Source organism: Protopterus annectens, chromosome 4.part0 (genome assembly GCF_019279795.1).
Source record: "Protopterus annectens isolate FY-2018-M chromosome 4.part0, PAN1.0, whole genome shotgun sequence".
Taxonomy (NCBI): domain Eukaryota; kingdom Metazoa; phylum Chordata; order Ceratodontiformes; family Protopteridae; genus Protopterus; species Protopterus annectens.
Genome location: NC_056733.1, coordinates 476,603,399 through 476,628,247, shown reverse-complemented (window position 1 = coordinate 476,628,247; position 24,849 = coordinate 476,603,399). Strand labels below are relative to the sequence as shown.

Genomic DNA, 24,849 nt, shown 5'->3' with positions numbered 1-24,849 from the left:
ATTGTGCTTGCAGGTGTACTTGGTAGGTCAATGCTGTGTTCCACAAAATCATGGCTTGTCTGCAGAGGGGGTAGTAATGTGTGCCCCCCTGCTTGTTTATGTAAAACATGACTGTGGTGTTGTCCGTCTTTATCAGCAGCTGTCCTGGATGAAGTAAGTCCTTGTAGGCAGTCAGGGCATTTTGTACAGCTAGCATCTCTTTTTGACTGATGTGTAGATGCCTTTGGCTTGGGGGCCATGTGCCTTGAATACATTTTCCTGCCATGTGGGCCCCCCAGGCATAATCTGATGCATCTGTTAGTGTTTGCCTGGCTGTGGGTAAAGTGAATGGCTGTCCATTGTTGTGGTGACAGGCCTGTGCCCACCATCGAAACTCCTGTTGCAGGCAGGGAATGAGTGAAATTAATGATTCCAGGCTGTGGCAATGTTGTGTCCAAACACTTTTTAGGTATCATTTCAGTTTCCTCATATGCAGTCTTGCATATGGAATCAGCAGAATGCAGGAGGCCATGAAGCCCAGAGCCTGCAGAATTTTTCTTGCAGATAACTGGGTCTTTGTTGCCATGCTTTCGAAGTAAGAAGTCAGTTGCCTTTGTTTGTCTGGCGTGAGATAAGCCATCTGGGCAGTTGTATTTAAGCTTGCACCCAGGAATATTAATTGAGAGGGTACTAGTTTCGATTTATTTTCATTTACTGTGTACCCTAGGCAAATTAGTAATCTTTTTACAAACGCCAGATGCTTTAGTAGAATGTCTTTGGTCTCTGCTTGAATAAGGCAGTTGTCCAAGTAGGGATATATTTGAATTCCTCTTTGTCTGCAAAATGCAATTAGTGGTGCCAGGCATTTTGTGAAGACCCAGGGTGCAGTAGATAAGCCAAAGGGCAGTGCAGAAAACTGGTAGTGCATTGAGCCAGCTATGAATCTGAGGTATCTTCTGCAAGATTGTCTGATAGGGACATGCAGGTATGCCTCTTTGAGGTCCAAAGTTACAAGCCAAGCCTTCTTGCCCAGCATGGGCAGAAGCTGCTGCAGAGTCAACATTTTGAATTTCGGAACGTCCAAAAAAGTATTTAGAATAGACAGGTCCAGAATTGGTCTCCATGCTTTGTCCTTTTTTGGTACTAAGAAAAGTCTTGAGCAAAATCCTTGTCCCTGCTCTTGTTGTGGTACTGGCTGAATAGCCCTCATGTCCCTGAGAGATGAAACTTGGTTTTGTGCCTCTGCCCATTGATTGTGTGGCAGGTCTGGCATGCCTTTTGCCTTTGGAAGGGTGTGAAAGTGGAACCTGTAGCCCTGAGAGACTATATTTAAGACCCATTTGTCCTGGGTGATCATGTGCCAATTTTGTGAAAAAAGTGCTAGCTTTCCCCCAAGGGTGCTGCCAAAAGATAAATGCTTGGCATTGGCAGAGGGAAGTCATTGGGATTGCTTCCTATATGGCTGTGATTTGTCTTCTCCGCTTTTGGAGGTAGAAGCACCCCACTGTTTGGGCCTGTATGAGCACTGGGGCTGCTGTCTGCCTCTAGGGCATCTGTATCTGCCTCTTTGTGGCCTGTCTGACACAGGAAAGGACCAATTCTTAGAAGGCCAGTTTCTGCTAAACCTGGGTGGCTGTACCTGTAAGAAATCCTTGAGTGTCTGCATGGATTTTGCTTTATCCTCCATTTTTTCAACACCTCTTCTGCTTTAGTACCAAACAAAGTATCATGCTGCAATGGTGCATCTAATAATTTTGCTTTAACATGATCAGGCAGATTCTGTTCCTTTAACCAAGCATGCCTTCTAATAACAGAACATGTAACAGCAGCCCTGCAAGAGGCCTCCAATGAATCATAACTACATTGCAAAGTATGCTTTCCCACTTGTTCAGCTGCATGCAATAAATCCTGCAATTCCTTGTTCTCTGAACATTCAGTATTTGTCAACAATTTCTGTTTAAGCAGCGACATAAAATATTGCTGATATTTAAGCATATGAAACTGACAATTTAAAGCCCTTACAGCCAAGGTAGCAGAAGTGTACACTTTTTCCCCCCCTCTGTCTAGAGCCCTAGAATCCCTATCAGAGGGGACAGGGCTTTTTGAAGTGGAAGCTTTAACCCCTTTGAGACCTTGAGATATAGTTTCTGAGTCAGCAGCGGGGTTCTTAAATAGGAATTTATGAGAATCTGGAACCATGTAGTATCTGTCTGGCTTAGCAGGTGCAGGGGGTAGAGAGTCAGGGGACAGGCCAGACTCTGAAAATACATCATCTGCAATGTCTAAAACAGGTGGAATAGCAAGGGGTCTATGCAGAGGAAGTAGGAGAAAGTCTCTGAGCCTTTTCTTAGACTCAAAATAATCTTGGCTCTCCCAGTGGAAATGCTCTCTCATGGTATGCAGGGTTTCCCCCAAAGAATAATCCTCAGAAGGAAAGGCTGAAGGAATGGATTCTTCAGCATCAAAATCCTCATAGGGAAGCATGGAGTAATGCTGTTCAGAAGAGGAATCAGACGCAATAGAAACCTGATCAGAAGAATCATACTCTGTTCTCTTGCCTAGGCCTCTTATCAGGAGAGGGATGGGAGCCCCTGATCAAAGTAATTAGGTCTTCGGCCATTTTGAGCATCTGTGTTTTAGGCATGGAAGTCTGAGTAGGAGAATGTTGTACTTGTTTCTTTGTCTTTAGAGCTGCTTTAGTCTGTCTTTGAAGTTGAAGATGGCTTAATATATAGTTGTGTAGGTCTGAAGACCCCCCTCAGAAGCCGATGCCTGCTCAGCAGCTCCGGACCCATCTGAGAGAATGATTTCCGAGTGTCCAATACCTTGAGTATCCAGAGGCCTAGTCGGCTCCATGTGGGAGTCGGAAGCGACCTGTGGCTCTGAGGTAGCGGGTGCCAGGAGCTGCGAAAGCGCCTCACTGAGAACCGGCGACTGGCCTAGCAGAGGCCTCGTCGTCGGTTTTGGACCTCAGATGCCTATCCTTTTCCTTGCGTTTTTTGTAAACTCTGGTTGTCGGCTGGTCCGATGGCATTATATAATTAAATCTTCAGCCAAAGTAATGAAATGCAAAATCAAACCGACGCTTAATAGTGCGTTGGTTACATCTAACACAAAACCGACAGCTAGCAACGTTGTGATCAGGGCCTAGGCAAGGAATACAGTAAGAATGAAAATCCTTATGAGGTATTTGCTTCCCACAAGAAATACAATTGTTAACTTTTTCTGACATCGGTCTGGAGCAAGAAAAAAGTTTCCCCAACGGGGTACTTAGCTTTAATGAAGACTTTGGTTCTGAAATTCGAATTTGAAAATCTCAAGAGTCGGCCGACCGGCACTTGCAAACTGCTTTTGCTTCGGGCACCGCACGGCAAGAAAGACTGAAGAAAATGGCGTCAGCTGCATCTTTTATACCCCTGGAGCACTGATGTCAGGGAAGAGGCAACAACAACCGACGCCGGACCTAGACTTTGGAATTCTGGCTGACTGAGGGTAGCCTGCCAGCAGGACAACCCAAGAGTAATGACTGCAACAGTGAAACACGATGAACATCCTGTTACAGCGGCCCTGCAAGAGGCCTCCAGTGAATCATAACCACATTGCAAAGTATGTTTTCCCACTTGTTCAGCTGCATGCAATAAATCCTGCAATTCCTTGTTCTCAGAACATTCAGAATTTGTCAACATTTTCTGTTTTAACAGAGACATTAAATATTGCTGATATTTAAGCATATGAAACTGACAATGTAAAGCCCTTACAGCCAAGGTAGCAGAAGTGTAAACTTTTTTCCCCCATCTGTCCAGTGCCCTAGAATCTCTATCTGAGGGGACAGGGTTTTTTCCAGTAGCAGCCTTGACCCCTTTGGGACCCTGAGAAATAGTTTCTGGGCCAGCAGCAGGGTTTTTATATAGAAATTTATGAGAATCTGGAACCCTGTAGTATTCTGTCTGGCTTAACAGGTGCAGGAGGTAGAGAGTCGAGAGACAAGCCGGACTCTGAAAATACATCATCTACAATGTCTAGAACAGGAGGAATAGCAAGAGGTCTGTGCTGAGGTAGTAAAAAAAAGTCTCTGAGCCTTTTCTTAGAATCTGAATAATGTTGGCTCTCCCAGTGGAAATGCTCCCTCATGGTATGCAGGGTTTCCCCAAATGAGTAATCCTCAGGAGGAGGAGGAGGAGCTGAAGGAATAGATTCTTCAGCATCAGAATCCTCGTGGGGAGGAATAGAGTATCCCTGTTCTGAAGAGGAGTCAGAGGAAATGGAAACCTGATCAGAGGAATCATATTCAGTGTCTTGCCTAGGCCTCTTATGGGGGGGTGGGGGGTGGGAACCCCTGATCAAAGTAATTAGGTCTTCGGCCATTTTGAGCATCTGTTTCTTAGGCATGGAAGTCTATCCTGGAGAATGCTGCACTTGTTTCCTTGTCTTTAAAACTGTTTTAATCTTTGATGCTGAAGTTGGCTTGATATAAAGCTGTGCAGGTCTGAAAACACCCTCAGAAGCCGATGCCTGCTCAGCGGCTCTGGACCCATCTGAGGGATTAGTTTCCGAAGGCCCATAACCTTGAGTATACAGAGGCCTAGTTGTCTCCACATGGGAGTCGGAGGCGGCCTGTGGCTCTGAGGTAGCGGGTGTCAGGGGCTGCGAAAGTGCCTCATTGAGAACCGGCAACTGGTCTAGAAGAGGCTTCGTCGTCGGTTTTGGACCTCAGATGCCTGTCCTTTTCTTTTTCCTTGCGCATTTTATGAACTCTGGTTGTCGGCTGTTCCGACAGCATTATGTAGTTAAACCTTCGGCCAAAGAAATGAAAAGCAAAATCGTACAGAAGCTTAATAGTGCGTTGGTTAAATCTAGCACAAAACCAACAACTAGCAATGTCGTGGTCAGGGCCTAGACAAGGAATACAGTAAGAATGAAAATCCTTATGAGGTATTTGCTTCCCACAAGAAATACAATTGTTAACTTTTTATGACATCGGTCTGGAGCAAGAAAAAAGTTTCCCCAATGGGGTACTTGGCTTTATAGAAGACTTCGGATCTGAAATTCAATTTCGAAAATCTCAGGAGATGGCCGACCGGCACTTGCGAACTGCTTTTGCTTCAGGCACCGTGCGGCAAGAAAGACTGAAGGAAATAGCGTCGGCTACATCTTTTATACCCTGGTGCACTGACGTCAGGAAGAGACGACAGCAACCAACGCTGGACCAAGACTTTGGAATTCAGGCCGACTGTGGGTAGCCTGCCAGAAGGATAACCCACGTGTAATGACTGCAACAGTGAAACACGAACATCTCTATTTCCACAGTTTCGGGAGGGCCTTGATGGCCAACAGGACTGCTAGCATCACTTTCGATTTTTGTGTTGCTCTTTTTATCCTCACTGTCTGCCAATCATCAGCCCCCTCCTGGTCCACTTGGTCTCCATCACCATGGTAAGGATTGTGTTGCTGTACAGACCCCCTTTGCGAGAGGGGACCATGACTCCTTGGATAGACTGAGAAGGTCCCTATGTGTTACCCCTAGCAAAATCCAAAGTATCCATCAGTAAGGATTGCATAAGATTTGGGAGGGGAAAAGATCTTCTTTTGCTCCTGTGTACATGATCCACCCACTCACTGGTGTACCCTCTAAATATAGGGCAACACTGGGAGCTCCACATCCAAACATGGTGAGTACTGACTACAAATGGTCCTTCGTAACTATTGGATTTTTCACATGTGCAATCTGACTTGCAGAACCATCAGAATGGTTGAGACCACATGCCCCAGGGCCTACAAGAAGTCCCCATCCATCACACGATCTCATCTTGCAAGCTGAAGTAGGACCCTGGGATGATGGATTTTTCCCTCTGGAGACAGATCTTGCACTCTGCTATTCTCAAGATCACCAGGAAGGGCTTGATTTTGGGAATTGACCAAAAACCCAAGCATTAGCAGTAGGCTACAGTCACACTGAAATTGTCCACTATGTGGTTTTGTGATTCAGCTTACTGCAGTCGTCCAAGCAAAAATAAATGTGAACCCCTTTCAGCTGGAGGAAGGCTACTACTGGGACCACACATTTAATGAATATTCTGGGCAAGTGAGACAGTAGATAGGGCAAGTACAAACTAGTGAAGCTGTGGTCTGACTATGAATTATAGTTGTATAGGAATTTCCACTGATCCTTGTGAACATGTATAAAAACAAGTAAGTTCCATGCAGCTCCAGAGTAATTAGGAAGCTGCAAGGGAGAAGAAGCAGGAACAACTGCAATATGAGCATCTTGAATTTGAGAACTTGTATGAAGAGTTTGAGCCTGGACAAGTTCACAATTGGTCTTCAAGGTTAGTCACTTTCTGGGACTAAAAACAAGAGAAAGTAGAAACCTGACCTTTCTTCCACCCTGGAAATGATTCTGTTGCCCCCTGCTGAATGAGGGGCCAAACTAGGCTCAGCTGATCTGCAAGCACTTGTAATATCCTCATGAACAGTGGGATAGACATAGGTTGGTACTAGGCTATCGGCCCTAGGGCCTATACAAGCCTAGCCATAACAATTCCCTGGATATTTCCTCCCACAATATTTACTTGTCTGGACCCCTGTCTAGCACGACGACTGACATGATTCCCGAGGTGAATTTCCTCTCTCCCATCCAATCATTAAGGTTCCTTTTGAAGAGGGCCAAGGAGGCGCTCTGCTTGACATGTATGGACAGTCTATTTCAGAATATGGGGAGTCTCTGGGTCAGGAACCTATCCCTCCAGCATGTTTTGTTCATTGTGATGACAAGGTTTAGATACCTGGAGCGTGCGACTCTGAGGGATTGGGATTTCTTTAAGTGGAGCATGTCCAACAACTCAGGGTTTGACATGGCCTTGTATGTTAAGCAGGGATCGACATGAATTGGAATATGTACCCATTACTTTGAATCCTCATCAACCAATTATCTGATGTTATCTTCACCCAAACATCCACAAACCAGCTCAACTTGCCTCCCAAATGGGCCAAAGGAAGGGGGAGGAGGAAAGGGAATATGAAAGAGGGTTTCTGAGTCACAAGTGCTCCAAGGCAGCAACTAGACCATTGTCTAGCAATGTCTGTTTGTCTGTTTTCCCCCCCTGACTTCCTCGTTTTTGCTTGCTAATGCATAGACTGGAACCTGACAAAAAGGAGACTCCTAGAAAGATAATTTCTACTGGACTTAGGGAATCGGGGAAAAACTTACTTCACTATCTGCATGACCTTACCTTTTCCATCTAATTTATTTTTAAAAACATTTCCTGGGAACATTTTCCAAAGATTCCGTGCCTGAAGTAGCATTCAAACGCTCTTCCCTTAATGCACTCTTGCAGCATCTAAACCCTAAGCTAGGCATGGTATCTGATGACTGACTCAAAAGCAGGAGTTCTAAGGGCTGTGACCACATCATAACCACACTATCCTGGTTCCCCCAACATTATGGGACAGCTAACAAGTTTCATGATCTGAGATGTCAGGGACCTATCCTAAATTTTAAAAGACAGAACTGCTATGTATGGAAGAATTCCAGACTAGTACTGTGTGTCTGAAAAGGCAGGATAGCTGAAGTATAACCCTTTTCCTTGGATCTATCCAGGACCTTCCTTTCCCATCACTTGGAAAAGTGTTTGGACCTGAAACTAGCTCATCACGTATGCAAGCCTAAATGGTAGTAATTGTGGATGTGCTATCAGATTTTTACAAAGATACTGATGGGTCTTCTGCAAACTTTAATTTATCCTGTTTCTTGGGTACATGGAAATGTCAAGTCTGCTTGTAGCAAAGCCACCAAAAATACATTTTCAAAACCCTTGTTTAATGAAAGAACCACCTTCTGCAAGGAGTTCCTCAAAGTTTATAAAGTCAAAGTACCTTGTTTTGCTATCGGTCTTCATCATCATTTTCTGTTTGGAATGCTCCCACCATTCTCATAAGGATGTCCCAAATAATGTATTATACCATGACCCCCCCATTAATATTCCAAAACGTGCACGCTGATTGGTCAGTGTGCACGTTGTAAATCGACTTATACCAATGGAAAAAGGTCCGGTCGCCCGGACTTTTTCCATTAGTATAAGTCCTTTTTAAAACACTGTCTCGCTATGTTAAAGTAGTTTAACATAGCGACACAGGTTTAAAAAAAGCAACAGAGATCTCCGTTGCTTTTTTTAAAGCTGTCTCGCTATGTTAAACTCCTTTAACATAGCGACAGTGTGTGTAAAATTCAACGGAGATCTTGCTTTCTCCGTTGCTTTTTTTTTTTAAACCTGTCTTGCTATGTTAAATGGGTTTAACATAGCAAGACAGCTTTAAAATAAGCAACAGAGATTCTCCGTTGCTTTTTTTAAAGCTGTCTCGCTATGTTAAACCCATTTAACATAGCGAAACAGTAAAAAGCAACAGAGAGCTTGCTTTCTCCGTTACTTTTGCCCACAGCTCTGATGTACTGCGTAGGTATGCGCAGTACATCAGAACTTCCGCAGAATACCAGACAGCTGCGGAAGGGCAGCAAGGAGGCATTATACAATGCCATTATTTAAGAAAAGTAATTATTTTTTTTCTTAAATAATGTCATTGTATAATAGCAATAACCCACTTCTGGGTGTGGGTAATGCTGCATTTACCCACGGCTGGCTTTGTTTGGTCCCTTGGGCTTCGCCCTCAGGAACAAACCACGCCAACCATGGGTAAATCCAGCATTACCCACACCCAGGTGTGGATTATTGCTATATTAACTTACAGGGACCTGAATGAGATGAATTCCCCCTTATGTCTGAATTATACCCCAAAGGCAAAGGCCACCCAACACATAGACTAACATGTCTTCCCCCTCCTGAATAAAGTGTGAGGTGTCCCTCTTCCTCTTGACTGGCTTTGAGGAAGAGGGGCAGCAAAGACATGTTCACTGCCACCTGCCACTGCTGAAACAGCTTCCTCAACTAAACATTACAAATCTTCACTGAATGTAGACTGGAAACTGGCTTCATGTGAGTGCGTATGTGAGATGGGGAGTCACAGGGATCCCAAACTGATCAGGGACAGTGCTCTACTAGGTGGCGAAGAAATGCTTTTGAAAGCCAAACGGTCAGCTACCCTGGGTCCCACCTGTCTCTATCCCACCTTCTCCATGGGCATTAAGGACAGAGGGACAAGTTTTTCCCCTACAGAAAGCACCATACTCTATGGCTTGAGATCTGTTACTTTAAGTAAATGAGAACATAGTGCACTTTCTTCCCTGCCCTGAACCTGGGAAAATGTACTAGCAACTATGTGCATGTTATGTTTTCAAAGGAATCAGACAGAGACTGGTAGATAATTCAGACACCCCTACCAAGGACTAGAAAAACAGACTCCTTGGTAGGAATGTCCTTGGGCTTTTGTGGCACAGTTAGGGGAACTGACTCCTAACTAATGTCTTTCTTGAGGGTCTTCTTTCACTTAACACTGGTGCTCACTTTTGTGAGAATTCTTAGGGGGACAGTGTTCTCTCTCAATAAGGCAGACTACTCAGATCCGCAACATAGCATTTAACTTCTTCTGTATCAGCCATGTGTGCCTTCTCGACTTGTATGGATTTTCTTAGTAAACTCTAAACAAATCTGGTACTCAATTGACAATTTGTACTCAAGAGAAAAAAAAGATACTTGAAAAGATGTTTTTTTACACAAGCTTTGACATTGGCATTTGAAATGGCTCCTAATGTTTGCAAAAGTCATTATGAGGGCTATATTAGTTTCACAACAAATTCTGCTGGCAAGCTTACTAAACAATTTCAAGACATGAATTAGCAGTAAAGCACTTTTCATGTGAAGATTCTCAGCAAGTTCTCTAGGGCAATAGGGCTGAATGTGCGACTGTGGGCCTATGTGCAGAGACATGCATACACCTGCAGCAAAACAAAGAATTGAAAATGGTTCATACTGACATTCCGTTTATTCAGGACACTTCACTGCATCTCCATGTATGGGGAATGTTGGCTTGCAACCTGATGCAAGTAGAGTTCTGGGAATCGGGTAAGTCAGGTAGATTTCAACATGCAGTTGATTCCCACAAGTTATAAAAGTACTGCAACAGTGTCCTTATGATAAACATGCCATCTTCTAAAAAGTAGATGTGGTCACTAGCAGATGAGTTTCCACTGGATGGCTTGTGTTTTTATCTGACCCAATATTTATTTATTTATTTACATTTGTTGATCGGGAGTGTCCGACTGGACGTAGGTCCATTTTCAACGGAGGCTCAGGGAGAAAAGCTCCACAGTTAAAATAAACAAACAGTAGTTACATTGGATTACATAGCGATTAACAATTTAACATAGCAATTAATTACAAACATATTTACAGATGAATAAAGTACAGTTGTGTACCTACCATAAATGTAGATGTTCGAGTGTATTCACTGTTGCAGTCATTACACTTGGGTTATCCTGCTGGCAGGCTACCCGCAGTCGGCCAGAGCTCCAAAGTCTAGGTCCAGCGTCGGTTGCTGTCACCTCTTCCCTGACGTCAGTGCGCCAGGGGTATAAAAGATGCAACAGACGCCATTTTCTTCAGTTTTTCTTGCCCCAGATGTCAGGTGCCCCCAGATAGGAAGGCTGAAAAAAATAAATTATGCCAAAAAGCATGCATGTACTAAAATAAACATTTCCCTCATCTACAAGCAAATACACCACATAGGTTGTATAGTGTTGAGAAGTACAGAAAAGTCCCAGCAATGAAAAGGGGGATGGTGGGTGGGTAACCTGGACTGCAACAGTGAATACACTTGAACATCTACATTTATGGTAGGTACACAACTGTACTATGTTCATCGTGTTTCACTGTTGCAGTCATTACACTTGGGTTGAATCCCAAAGTTGAGGTTGGGTGGCTGGGCCTAAATAGGATTAGGAGAGGCTACCAGGCCCTGCAGAACTGCAGTGGCAAAGCATGCTCTGGATTTAGAGTAGAGATTAAGTGGTAGTGCTTGGTGAAAGTGTGCACTGAACTCCAGGTTGCAGCTTCTAAAATGTCTTTGGTTGGTACTCCTCTGAGAAAGGCTGCTGAAGTGGCTGCTGCTCTGGTAGAATGTGGCCTAATGCCCTTAGGTGCTGATTTGCCATGTTGTGCATAACAGAAGCGAATGCAGTGTCCTATCCATTTTGAAATTGTCTGCTTTGAGATAGGCTTTCCTTGTGATCCTGCAGCATAGGCTACAAACAGTTGCTCAGTTTTTCTGAAAGCTTTTGTTTTGTCCAAGTAGAATCATAGCTGTCTATGTATGTCCAAAGCGTGCAGAAGTCTTTCCCCTTTATTCTGGGGATTTGGATAGAAAGTTGGCAAATGAATGGTTTGGTTAAGAGCCACATTGGAAACCACCTTTGGCATGAATGTTGGGTTTGTCCTTAGACAGACCCTGTCCTGGTGAAAAATGATGAAAGGTTCCACTGCCATTAATGCCTGTAACTCTGAGACTCTTCTTGCTGAAGTTATTGCTAGGAACAGAGCAGTTTTCCATTATAAGAATTTTATATCAGCTGTGCTGGCAGGATCAAAAGGAGGCAGTGTGAGCTTTTCTAAAACAAAACTGAGATCCCAAGTAGGTATTGGTGCTCTCCTTGGGGGTCTTATGTTTTTTGCCCATCTGAGGTACTGTCTTAGTAGTGGATGTGAAAAAATAGAAGGTTCCGTATTGTAATGAGCTGAAATGGCAGAGGCATGGATCTTAAAGGAGAGGCCTTTGTCCAGCATCTCAGTTAGGTATTGTAAAATCTGAGGTATATTTGGAACAAGTGGTTCGAGCCCTTGTGCCTGGTTCCAAGCACAGAATCTCTTCCATTTTTCTGCACAAGATTTCCTAGTGCTGAGCCTCCTGGCTTCTAAAATGACATCCATAACAGCTTTAGAGAGAGGTGTGGTCTGAGTGGATATATTATCTGCCATGCAGCCAGATTTAAAGTTCTGAGTTGACTGCGCAGAATCTGAATGCTTTGTTGAGTCGGAATTTGAGGTAAAGGCCAGGCTGGGCCTTGAGACGAGCTCTTTAGGATTGGGTACCAGTCTGAGGATCATTTTTGGCTTCTCTTGTCTGACTTTTAGGAGCACCTTGGGAAGAAGAGGCAGTGGAGGGAAGGCATAAACTGTCAGGGTTTTCCAGCTGAATGACAGAGCATCCACTTTCCATGCTTGTGAGTGATAAGTTATTGTGCAGAATTTCTGTAGTTGGCAGTTGTGAGGGGAGGCAAAATGATCTATGTCCGGGCGTCCCCATTTCCTTGTTATCATGCTGAAGACCTGTGGATTTAGTTTCCATTCGTGAGGATCCATGAGATTTCTGCTTAGTTCATCTGCCAGTGTATTTTTCGTTCTTGGCAGGAATTGTGCCTGCAGATGTACTTGATAGGTTAGTGCTGTGTTCCACAAAGTCATGGCTTGCCTGCAGAGGGGGTAGGAATGTGTGCACCCTTGCTTGTTTATGTACCACATAACTGTGGTATTGTCCGTCTTTATTAATAGTTGTCCTGGATGTAGTAGGTCTTTGAAAGCTGTCAGGGCATTCTGTACAGCTGGCATCTCTTTTTGATTGATGTGAAGATGCATTTGTTCCTTGGGCTACGTGCCCTGAATACATTTTCCTGCCATATGTGCCCCCCCAGGCATAATCCGATGCATCCATTGTTATTGTCTGCCTGGCTGTGGGTAAGGTGAAAGGCTGGCCCTTGTTGTGGTGACAGGCCCGGGACCACCATCGAAACTGCTGTTGTAGGCAGGGAATTAAAGTTATTATTGTTTCCAGGCTGTGGCAATGTTGAGTCCAAACACTTTTTAGATGCCATTGTTTCCTCATATGCAGTCTCGCATATAGAATTAGTAGAATGCAGGATGCCATGAAGCCCAGGGCCTGCAGAATTTTTCTTGCAGGGAGCTGGGTCTTTGTTGCCATCATTTGAAAGTAATGAGTCAGTTTGCCTTTGCTTGTCTGGCGTGAGATAAGCCATCTGAGCAGTTGTATTTAAGCTTGCACCCAGGAATATTATCTCTTGAGAGGGCACTAATTTTGATTTCTTTTTGTTTAATGTGTACCCTAGGCAAATTAGTAATCTTTTTACAAACGCCAGATGTGTTAGAAGAATGTCCTTGCTCTCTGCTTGAATAAGGCTGTCGTCCAAGTAGGGATATATTTGAATTCCTCCTTGTCTGCAAAATGCAATTACTGGTGCCAGGCATTTTGTGAAGACGCTGGGTGCAGTAGATAGGCCAAAGGGCAGTGCAGAGAATTGGTAATGCATTAATCCAGCAAAGAATCCGAGGTATCTTCTGCAAGATTGTCTGATTGGGACATGCAGGTATGCCTCCTTCAGGTCCAAAGTAAGTAGCCAAGCCTTCTTGCCCAGCATGGGTAGAAGTTGCTGCAGTGTTAACATTTTGAATTTTGGAACATCCAGGAAAGTATTTAGGATTGACAAGTCCAGTATTGGTCTCCAGGCTTTGTCCTTTCTGGGTACTAGGAAAAGTCTAGAGTAAAATCCTTGTCCCTGTTCTTGCTGTGGTACTCTGAATAGCTCCCATGTCCATGAGAGCAGCAATTTGTTTTTGTGCCTCTGCCCATTGGTTTTGTGGCAGGTCCGGCATACCTTTTGATTTTGGAAGGGTGTGAAAGTGGAACCTGTAACCCTGAGAAACAATATTCAGCACCCATTTGCCCTGGGTGACTATGTGCCAAGTTTGTGAGAAAAGTGCTAGATTTCCCCCTAGGGGTGCTGCCCAAGTGCTTGGCATTTGTAGAGGGAAGTCACTGGGACTGTTTCCTATAAGGTTGTGATTTGTCTTCTCCTCCTTTGGGGGCTGAAGCACCCCATTGTTTAGGTTTGTAGGAGCCTTGGGGCTGAGATCTGCCTCTTTGTGGCCTGACACCGGAAAGGACCATTTTTTTAAGGCCAGTTTCTGCTAAACCTAGGTGGTTGAACCTGTAAGAAATCCTTTACTGTCTGCATTGATTTTGCTTTATCCTCCATTTTCTTTAACACCTCTTCTGCCTTAACACCAAACAAAGTATCATGCTGTAGTGGAGCATCCAATAATTTTACTTTAACATGTTCAGGTAAACTTTGTCCTTTCAACCAAACATGCCTTCGAATGAAAGAGCCTGTAACTCTACAAGAAGCCTCTAATGAATCAAAACCACATTGCAGAGTATGCTTTCCCACTTGTTCAGCTGCATGCAATAAAGCCTGTATTTCCTTACTGTCAGGACGTTCTGAGCTTGTAAACATTTTCTGTTTTAACAAAGACATGAGGTACTGTTGATATTTAAGCATATGAAACTGGCAGTTTAAAGCCCTTACAGCTAAAGTAGCAGAAGTGTAAACTTTTTCCCCCCATCTATCCAGGACTCTGGAATCCCCATCAGAGGGGACAGGGTTTTTAGCAGTGGAAGCCTTAACCCCTTTGGGACCTTGAGAAATTTGTCTGGGTCCGCAGCAGGGTTTTTGTAAAGAAATTTATGAGAGTCAGGGACCGTGTATAGTACCTGTCTGGCTTGACTCGTGCAGGGGGTAAAGAATCAGGAGACAGACTGGATTCAGAGAAAACCTCATCAACAATATCAAACACAGGGGGGATAGCCAGGGGCCTGTGCTGAGGCAATAAAAAAGTCTCTGAGCCTTTTCTTGGATTCTGTGTAATCCTGGCTCTCCCAATGGAAATGCTCCCTCATGGTGTGCAGGGTTTCTCCAAAAGAATAATCCTCAGGTGGAGTGGCTGAAGGTATAGATTCTTCTGCATCAGAGTCCTCATAGGGAGGGAGAGAATATCCCTGATCAGAAGAGGAATCAGAGGAAATAGAAATCTGGTCAGAGGAATCACTGTCAGTGTCTTGCTTAGGCCTTTTATCAGGAGGGGGATGGGAACCCCTGATCAAAGTCAGTCTTCGGCCATTTTAAGCATCTGTTTCTTTGGCATGGATGACTGTCCAGGAGAATGCTGTAATTGTTTCCTTGTCTTTAATGGTGTTTTTGACTTTGCCTTGGCTGCTGCAGTGGACTTAATAGTAAGCTGTGAATGTCTGAAAACACCCCCAGAAGCCGATGCCTGCTCAGCGGCTCTGGACCCATCTGAGGGAATAGTTTCCGCAGGCCCAATACCTTGAGTTTCCGGAGGCCTAGGTGTCTCCACATGGGAGTCGGATACGGCCTGTGGCTCTGAGGTAGCGGGCGTCAGGGGCTGCGAAAGCGCCTCACTGAGAACAGGCGAACCGACAACTGGCCTAGAAGAGGCTTCATCGTTGGTTTTGGACCTCGGATGCCTGTCCTTTTCTTTGTCTTTGTGTTTTTTTATGAAATCCGGTCGGTTGTTCCGACGGCATTATGTAGTTAAACCTTTGGCCAAAGTAATGTAAAGCAAAATCAAACTGACGCTTAATAGTGCGTTTGTTGAATCTAGCACAAAGCCGACAACTAGTAACGTCGTGGTCAGGGCCTAGGCAAGGAATACAGTAAGAGTGAAAGTCCTTATGAGGTATTTGCTTCCCACAAGAAATACAATTGTTAACTTTTACTGACATCGGTCTGGAGCAAGAAAAAGTTTCCCCAACGGGGTACTTAGCTTTATTGAAGACTTCGGTTCTGAAACTCTATTTTGAAAATCTCAGGAGTCTGCCGACTGGCACTTGCGAACTGCTTTTGCTTTGGGCACTGCGCGTCAAGAAAGACTGAAGAAAATGGTGTCAGCTGCATCTTTTATATCCCTGGTGCACTGACGTCAGGGAGGAGGTGACAGCAACTGACGCCGGACCTAGACTTTGGAACTCTGGCCGACTGTGGGTAGCCTGCCAGCAGGATAACCCAAGTGTAATGACTGTAACAGTGAAACACAATGAACATCACAATACATCAGTAGACAACTAGAATCTTTATCTGCGAAGTGCATAACAGACATTAACAAATGTTACAATAAGAAGTTCCTGCTGTATAATAAGTACTAGGCTTATGAGCATCTCAGCTTGCTATAATCAAGGTAGTTAGTGGGGTGGAAAGAAAGGTAGTGGTTGGAGGGGTGGGTGATATTAGAGTGGGAGTTGCAAGGGCATGGCCAGCATGTTTTTAGGTGCGCTTTTAGTAAAGTTTTGAAGTGGGTGCATGAAGGTACGGAGGTAATTGTGATAAAAGAACATTATTTATCCTGTTACAGTACAACTATTTAGACAAAAATCAAATGCATCATGGCAACTGCCTTATGACATTATGGAACAATCCAAGAGGAAAGTCATATCACAGTAAGATCTTATAGGCCTAGTTATTTATTTCCAGTTTGATGACCGGGGTGGTCCACTGGGCTCAAGGAGCCCGTTTTCAGTGGAGGCCCGGGGAGAAAAGCTCCACATTACATACAAGTAAATCAAACATATAATTATATAAAAACAAATGTAGAATTATATAATGAGATGTAGCAAATTACAAATGCAAAAATAAACACTCTTCATGACATGTATACATAGTTGATTAGAGAGCCATTTGCACAGCAAACAGTTGAATTGAGGCAGCAGAAATAGTATGAACAAAATGCTAAATACTATCAAATTGTAACTCTTATGTTAGTAGTTGCAAAGACTGAATATTTGAAAGATAGTAGTAAGATGGGTTTGTAAAATGTGTGGGAAATAAAGGTGGAGAGTACAAAGTGTACTATGTACACATTCAAGATTGTGGTGAAAGAAGAGAGGCAGTTGAGCAGTAGAGAAGGAGGCAGTAGTTTAGTAGAAACAGATTCTGGTGTAGGCAGAGAAAGGCAGATGTACAGTGCAGAAAGAAGCAATTATTTAGTAGCAAAAGTAGAGTACACGCATGGTAGAGATGATAATCTTAGTTAGCATCACCTCTTATTATCAACCTTATATGTAGGTAGAAAAGAGATATATTCCCAGATAGGGAGAGAGAGTGGAGATAGAAAGCTATGTACACTGTTTACATTATATACATTCAAGGTTTTGATGTGATATTATGTTAGGTTCAGAGAGAGGCAGCTGTACAGGAAAAACAGCATGGTGTAGAGGAATATGTGCATGTACATGTATAAGAGGCAGGATTAGGTAGGTAGAGTGCAGTTACATTTCCATTTATGGGAGAGGTAGGAATGGAGCTGGGATTTGAAATATTCAAAGTTTTCAGAGATTCGTAGTGAGGATGGAAGAGAGTTCTATTTTTTGGCTAAGGAAAAGGATAGGAGAAATTGGCCAGCCGGATGTTTTGGTTTGTATACAGTAAGTAGAGTTTGATGAGCAATCGTCATGTTATCGTGGCAATAAAATATACAACTGTGGACAGAGAACACAGACCTGCTTAACTTTACATGTACACTCAAATGAACAAAATGAAAACTTTGACATTCAAAATACAAAACAAAAAAAAAAAAGATCAAAACAATTGACTCATCACTTTAAACTGTATATCTAAACAACACAGTAAACTGTCGTTGACTTCCCTACATAGTTATACTGCAGAAATGTACTGGACACACGAACTCTGTTTAGTTCATTCATAAGACGATGGCAAGAACCATCTGCTACCACCAGAAGTACCTTCCTACCAGGAAACTTCTCACGTTTCTAAAGGCAATGATTATAAACATCACAACCACATATTTAGTGTGTACTGGTCACATTATTAAATAGCAAACCTTTGAGAAGGACATAACCTCCTCCCCATGTATAACACCAAACTACAGGTTTTGATGCAAAAGTATGCTGTTTTTGTATTTTATTTTGTTGATAAGGATGCTCTCCCCTATCCCCCCACTTTTTTTTCCCCTCAGAGCCTGAGATCCCTACTAAGACATCATGAAAGATTCAAGCATCAGTGCTTCACTACCTAAATTAATGCATTGGCTACTGCATTTTTAACACAAGTCCATTGGTAGAAAATTCTTACTTCCTACAAAGACAAACTGCCAAGCCTTGTAGGTGGAACACCATATATTAAAAAAGTAACACATAGGATGAAATAAATTTAAGTCAGAAGTTATTCTTCTAAAGAAGTAATTTTTTGATTACCCAAATTGATGTACAGCTGTAGGTTAAAAAAAATATTCAAGTACCAACTGTGGCATCTATCTTTGGGTGGTTATTGAGAAAAAAACTGATAAAACAATTAAATTAAAACTACTGTAATCTTCATTACTGTTGGAAAACCACCTGCAAATTAAACGGAGAGTATAACTGGGAACAAAATTAACTAAAACAAATGCACCTCAGAACGTGACCAATACACTTTAAAACAATTCAGGGCACTCAAGTCTGCAATTCTTTTGAAGCCATACCTGAAATGCAGATGGAAGTGATGCATCTTATCATTAAAAGTCAGCTAAACACAAGTTCTAATATGAGTTGCTGTTGCTTGTTGGGAGACTAGAAAGCCCAAACTGACAAAAATGGCTCACTTGCATGCCAAGGAGTCTGAAACCTGAGGACATCTATACAAGACATCAAGTCAAGTACTCCCAAGCTGTCCTAAATGGTCCACATTTACACCAGAGACTTGAAAGCAAGGATCTTTATGGCACTTTGTATGATCAAAGCCACAGTGTCTGAAAACAACACCATCTATTTTTTTTTTATTTATTTCAGTCTTTTACAAACATGTATAAAAATGTCTGCTGCAAACTTCTTTCAGCTTCTGCTATGTCAGTAATGTCAGTTTGAACAGCTTTCAGCTGTCCCATCAGTAGTACCAGAATAAATTAAGACAACATTGACTTCATTCATTAGATTAATAGAAGATGCACATAAAGCATTTGCTACATTGGCCTAAACTCTTGTTTTAGTGCACAAAGATTACTGCTCACCTTCCGTGGCACAGTCATAATGATGGGTTCGCATTTTCTCTCATGAAGCTTGTAAAACCTTAAAAAAAACAGTAATGGTTAAATAAATGTACTGTTAAACTGAACATGTTGCTACTCTGAATACAAAGAACACACCTACAGATATTCAAAAGCATCCAAGCATTCCCATACTATCCTACAGGACCATTTTCTGTCAATGATCACTAAGTTACATAATATCTTCTCAAAACTGATATTATGGGACACCTCTACAGCACTTGGCAACTAACCAGTTAAAGAACGTATCAAATGTTGAAACTACAATAAGCATCAACAAAGTGCAACAGTGAGGACAAAACTGTCCCAGACCTTACAAATGCATAGCACAGACTGCAAAGCAGGTCGCATCTGCAGTAAATGAGAGATGAAGGCCCACTTGTCATACCATTTCAAAAACAACCAGAAAAGTTGTCATTACTTTGGATATGGCAATAAACTAGGGTTATACACAGGGACAGTCAGGACAAAAACAAGTGCTTCTCTCACAGTGTTTTCTCATTTTTTGAAAACACAGAAGTCGCTTTACCAGATATCACTGTTGCCTTGTGACCAGTTACAGGCTGACTACAATCCATTTTTCCTGACATCAGTTAGTTATCTAAGCACTGGTGGAGGTAAGCCAAGGAAGGTGCGAGTTGACACTGACTCACCCATCATTGTAGGTGGGAGAGAGAGCCCAGTCAACTGTACCCTCGACTTCTAGCAAAGGTTCGGGAATACAGCAGAATCTGTCTTGTGGGCTTGTACACACCCACCACGCAGTACATTCATGCAGTCACTAGGATATGCACTCAATCACTTGCACTAATGTGGACAAACTGGTCAAGCTACTGTGTGGGGATGAAAGTTTTATGAAAATAACCTTGATGGCTGCATAGGTGATGACTTCGACCCCCACCAACTCCTACTCAAAGAGGAACAAACGGACTGAGCAGATCACACCAAAACTGGGGTCAGCAGGCAACAGGGAAAAAAGACAATATCAAAATTGTTGCACGGTATTAAAAAGTGGCTGCAATCACATTTTTTCTTCTAACTCCCTTCCAGAGATGCTCACTGAGATTAGGATATTAGAACTTAAGTAGACAAGTTTTCAAGTATAACAAATTATTCTAGAGCAACAGTTACTGCATTTTCTTCATTGTACCAAGATTCAAATGCAAGTTTCACTGACACCACTAACCACATTTTTTGGTAGCAAGATGGTACAGATCTTCAAAGGGGAGACTCAGAAAGCACAGAGTGGTTAAGTGACTCTTCTTCAGGACTACTCACTATGTAACACAGAGCATTGCAATTCAAATCCTAGTCTCCAACTCTGCAACCCAACATTTTCTGCATTATGCTGAGACATGCTGCCTGCTGGTTTTGACTCTACAGCTACCATAAAAACAGACTTTCAGCTGCACTAACTTCTTCAGACATCAGGATAAGTGCAAGACAGAGTGGTCGACAGAGACAACTGGATACTGAACAGCCACATAATATAAAGTTTAAAAAGAAAGCTTTAAAGGAGTAAAAATGCAACAGCAGGTGAGACTGGAATGAATGATGGAAGTCAAACATGCTGATGAATGCAAAAAATCAGATTAGGTACAGTATATGTTCAAACATATCAATAATGTAAGAACAAAAGTGCAATGAACCAAATCACAAAGCTAGAGGAAATGAAGAAAGTAGAGATGTACTGTCAACTTACCATAACCAGTTGTTTGAGCATAGAACTGCTGCAGTCATAACTTAAGGGATTTCTGCACAAGCAGAGTCTTACATCCAGCCAGAGTTTTGAAGTGCATTTCCCTCCTCCCTATGCCAACTTTATGGCTCCCACACAATGGATGTCTTCATGTCTCAGTATAAAGTCAGACATACAGTTGACTAGTCTTCTGTTCTTTCTTGCTTCCACCCAAGGATCACCCAGACTAAGAATACAAAACGTCTGGGAAAACAAAACTCTTTTGAGATGCAGTATGCAGCACTGATAGGTGCAAACTCTTTCTCGACTAATGGGGTACAGTGGTGAGTAGACTGGTATGGCAAGGAGAGTACAGGGGGAGGAGACCAAGCTGGATTGCCTATACCAACCAGTTTGGAGTTTCTCAAAGTGAGGAAGGGATGGAGGATGGGAGGGAACTGAACACAGCAGTGACTACACGAACACCTAAAATTATGGTAAGTTGATAAAATCATATTATGTTTTGTGTATACTTCATTGCTGCAGTCATAACTTCAAGGAAGAGTCCCAAAGCCTTTAGCACCTGCCCCTTGGGTGTTTGGAAGCCCTCTGGATGAGAAGGGAAGTATGCCCTTCAGCTCTAGTTCTTAACACAATGGCAAGCCTGCCGTGTCTGGAAAAGGTAGCAATTTCCAAAATATCTCTTGTAGATACTCTCTCCAAAAGGGTTACTGTGGCAGCTATCTCTCTACTGAAGTACGAAAATGCGTGTTAAGGCACTTGTGGAAGAAGATAATGCAGTGTAAAATCTACTTGAAGATGGTCTGCTTTGATAAGGGTAGTCCTATTTTCTTTTCTATAAAGGCTACAGACAGCTGATCCAACCTTCTGCAGGCATTTGTTTTGTCTAGGAAGTATCTTAATTGTGCACATCCAAGGAGTAAAGTATATTCCCTCCCCCTTAAATTTTGTAGTTTCGGAAACCAGGAAATGGATTGTTTGGTTTAGTGCCATCTCTGTCATATGCTTAGACATGAAAGAGGGACTAAGGAAACTATTTGGAAGATTTTATTTGCAAGTGCTTATAATTGTGAAACCCTCCAGGCTGAGATGACAGCCACTAGAAATGCTGTCTTGCAAGAGAGAGATTATGTGGGCTGGTCCACATGGTGACTGTCTCAGTTTTTCCAAGAAAAGAAAAAAAACACAGGTACGATGGCAATACCACTGATCTCACTGAGGGCCTGAAATGCAAGCTCCCCCTGTATACTTACACTGCAGGTAGGTTGCCATTAATGAAGGTAAAGAGCAAGCCTATGTGAAACAGTTCTGCCAAATACTGCTGATAAAATTGGGACTACTGCTTCCAGACATACTAGGTTCCTCCTTTGGCACCATATGGGGAATCTTTTCCATTTTGCCAGGTATCACCTCCTAGTGCTCAGTTTTCTGGTCTCCAGGCCTCCTTATGAATGGTTTTGCATGTATTCAAATCAGAGTCCAAAGGGAGGAAAAGTTAATTTTCCAGGTTGCCAGACTGAAGGTCAAAAGACCCAGGTGTACTAAGGTGCCTTGCGCCTTGAGTCAGCAGGCTAACTTGCTTCAGCAGAATACGATCTTCCCTGGGCTTCAATAATTTTGGGGGGGTAGAGCTAGTGCTGCCTCAGCCAATGAGAAGGAATTAGAATAATATTACATTATTCCTCTAATATTTTCTGGATCACCACTGGGATCAGGAGCAGAAGTTGAAGGGCATAAAGGAACTTGCCTTTTTCCTTACGATGGAGAATATATCCACCGTCCATGCTTTCTAATATGAGAACCTAGAATGCAAAGTCGTCTACCAGCATCAGCCTCCATTTTTATCACTGAGAAGAGAACTGGCCTGTGTAATGCACAGTTGAGGGGATATAAAAGGGTCTCTTTTTAGCTAAGTCTGTTATGGAATTGTTCATTACTAGATACACATTGCTATTAAAGTCATACTTTGAGGTAGACATAGTCTGTGACTATTCTCAGCACACCTGGAACCCATAAGGGATTCAGTTGCTTGGAGAGCGCACTGAATTGCCAGCATCTGTTTCAGATTTATGTGGAGTTTGCACTCTGATTTAGTCTAAGTGCTGGGCACTTTTGAGACCTGCGAGCGCACCCTCCCAAAGCCTGATATAAGGGATCTGTAGTCAGTCTGTTTTGTCGGCTGGGAGTCAGAAGGGCATGCCCTTGTTCTCTCAGCAGTAATCCACCAGTCCAGTTCCTTCTTTAACCATGGTAAGGCAAGGAGGGGGCATTCTAGTGCCTGTGAGTGCTCATTCCACTGGATTTTTGTCACATATATGCTGGCTAGTGGGACCATCAAGCTAGTAGCAGCCATGCATCCAAGAACCCCAAGGATCTCTCTGGCTATCCATACAGACCCCTGTGTTACTAGATGAAAGAAGGATGTAAGATGCCACAGGTTCTTCTGTAAGAGCAACACCATGCAAAGTTTGGTGCCTACAACAGACCTGGGAATGCTGTTCTCTGACAGAGTGCTAAAACTGACTTTGAATTCAAGAATTCTAACTTCTGTAGATATTGTTGTGTAACTGAAGTGGCCTTAACTGCCTATTCCCTACAGGAAGCTTGTAGACAAATCACTGAGGTACAGAAAGATTGCATATATGACCTTTGTTCTTCAATGGGCAATTAACTTGGAAGACATCTGGTGAAGAATCTTAGAGCAGTGGCTAAACCAAAAGGAAAACAGGTGAACTGGAAAGTGCATACTCCCAGTCAGGAAATATAAGAATTTTCTGTCTCCTTTGTAAGTAAGGATATACAGATATGCAGCCTTTAAATCCACGGAGACCAAAAACACGGAACAGCCTGGAGAGTTGCCACTTCGAATTCTGGGAATGACGGACTTTGCTTAGCTTGGAAATGTCAGGAAATGGCCTCCAGGGACTGGCTTTCCTTGGAACCAAGAAAAGCCTCCAGTAAAGAGCTTTAACTATGGGCACCATCTCTATGATTCATTCATGCCACATACACAGAAAGTACAGTTTTGTACCTACCATAAATGTAGATGTTCGAGGATCCACATTGCTGCAGTCATAACCTGTGGGTAGTCCGCTGTCCTCGGTCGGCCCGAATACCAAAGAGTTAGGCTGGCGTCGGTCATGGGCGCCCGGAGCTGACGTCAGTACGTAGTAGTACTTAAGCGCATGACCGACGCCATATCTTCAGTCTTTCTTGCCCCAGATGTCAGAAGGCCTTAAAAAGGAAAGGCCAGAGCCAAAATAGTAAATAACCAACAACCACAAGAGAGAAAATAACAATTATCCCAAAGGAAAAAAACAGCAACCCCAAACAATAGAGGGGAAGGAGGGAGGAAAAGGACTGCAGCAATGTGGATCCTCGAACATCTACATTTATGGTAGGTACAAAACTGTACTATGTTCTTCGTCTCACATTGCTGCAGTCATAACCTGTGGGTAGAATCCCAAAGCAAAGGAAAAGGGAGGCTGGCAAACTAAAAATCATTAGGAGCTGCTAACATGCCCTGTAAAACTGCAGTGGCAAACCCAGCCCTAGACTTGGAATAAAGAGGGAGATGGTAATGCTTAGTAAAAGTGTGTACTGAACTCCAAGTAGCTGCTTCCAAAATATCCTTAGTAGCTACCCCCCTCAAAAAGGCAGTAGATGTGGCAGTAGCCCTAGTGGAATGAGGTCTGATCCCAGCAGGAACATTCTTCCCATGATGAGAATAACAAAAAGCAATACAATGACCAATCCACTTAGAAATAGTTTGCTTTGAAACAGCTTTCCCTTGAGAAGCCAGAGCAAAAGAAATAAATAACTGTTGAGTCTGCCTGAACTCTTTAGTTCTGCTCAAATAATAACGTAGCTGCCTGTGAATGTCCAAAGAATGCAAGACTTTTTCCCCCTTATTTTGGGGATCAGCATAAAAAGTAGGCAAATGAATAGACTGGTTCAAGGCCACATTAGAAATCACTTTAGGCATAAAAGTAGGGTTAGTGCAAAGACACCCTATCCTTATGGAATACCAGAAAAGGTTCAACTGCCATGAGTGCCTGCAATTCAGAGACCCTCCTAGCAGAGGTAATGGCCAACAAAAAAGCAGTTTTCCAAGACAAAAACTTCAGCTCAGGCGTAGCTGCAGGTTCGAAAGGAGGTAAAGTAAGCTTTTCCAACACAAAATTGAGATCCCAGGAAGGAGTAGGAGCTCTACGTGGGGGTCTTATATTTTTTGCCCCTCTAAGAAATTGCTTAAACAAAGTATGAGAAAATAAAGGAGGGTCACAATCATAGTGAGCAGAAATGGCTGCTGCATGAACC

At 43.0% G+C, this 24,849-nt stretch overlaps 1 protein-coding gene across 2 annotated transcripts in view; it reads right to left on the bottom strand.

Annotated features, from left to right (window-relative positions):
- The window catches only part of CORO1C (coronin 1C), a 1,687,220-nt gene that overhangs the window by 67,021 nt on the left and 1,595,350 nt on the right, over window positions 1–24,849 (bottom strand). For both annotated transcript variants that reach the window (XM_044068401.1, XM_044068403.1), the window contains exon 9: window positions 18,795–18,852. In XM_044068401.1, coding sequence (XP_043924336.1) covers window positions 18,795–18,852 — 58 coding nt within the window. The remainder of the gene's footprint in view (window positions 1–18,794; window positions 18,853–24,849) is intronic.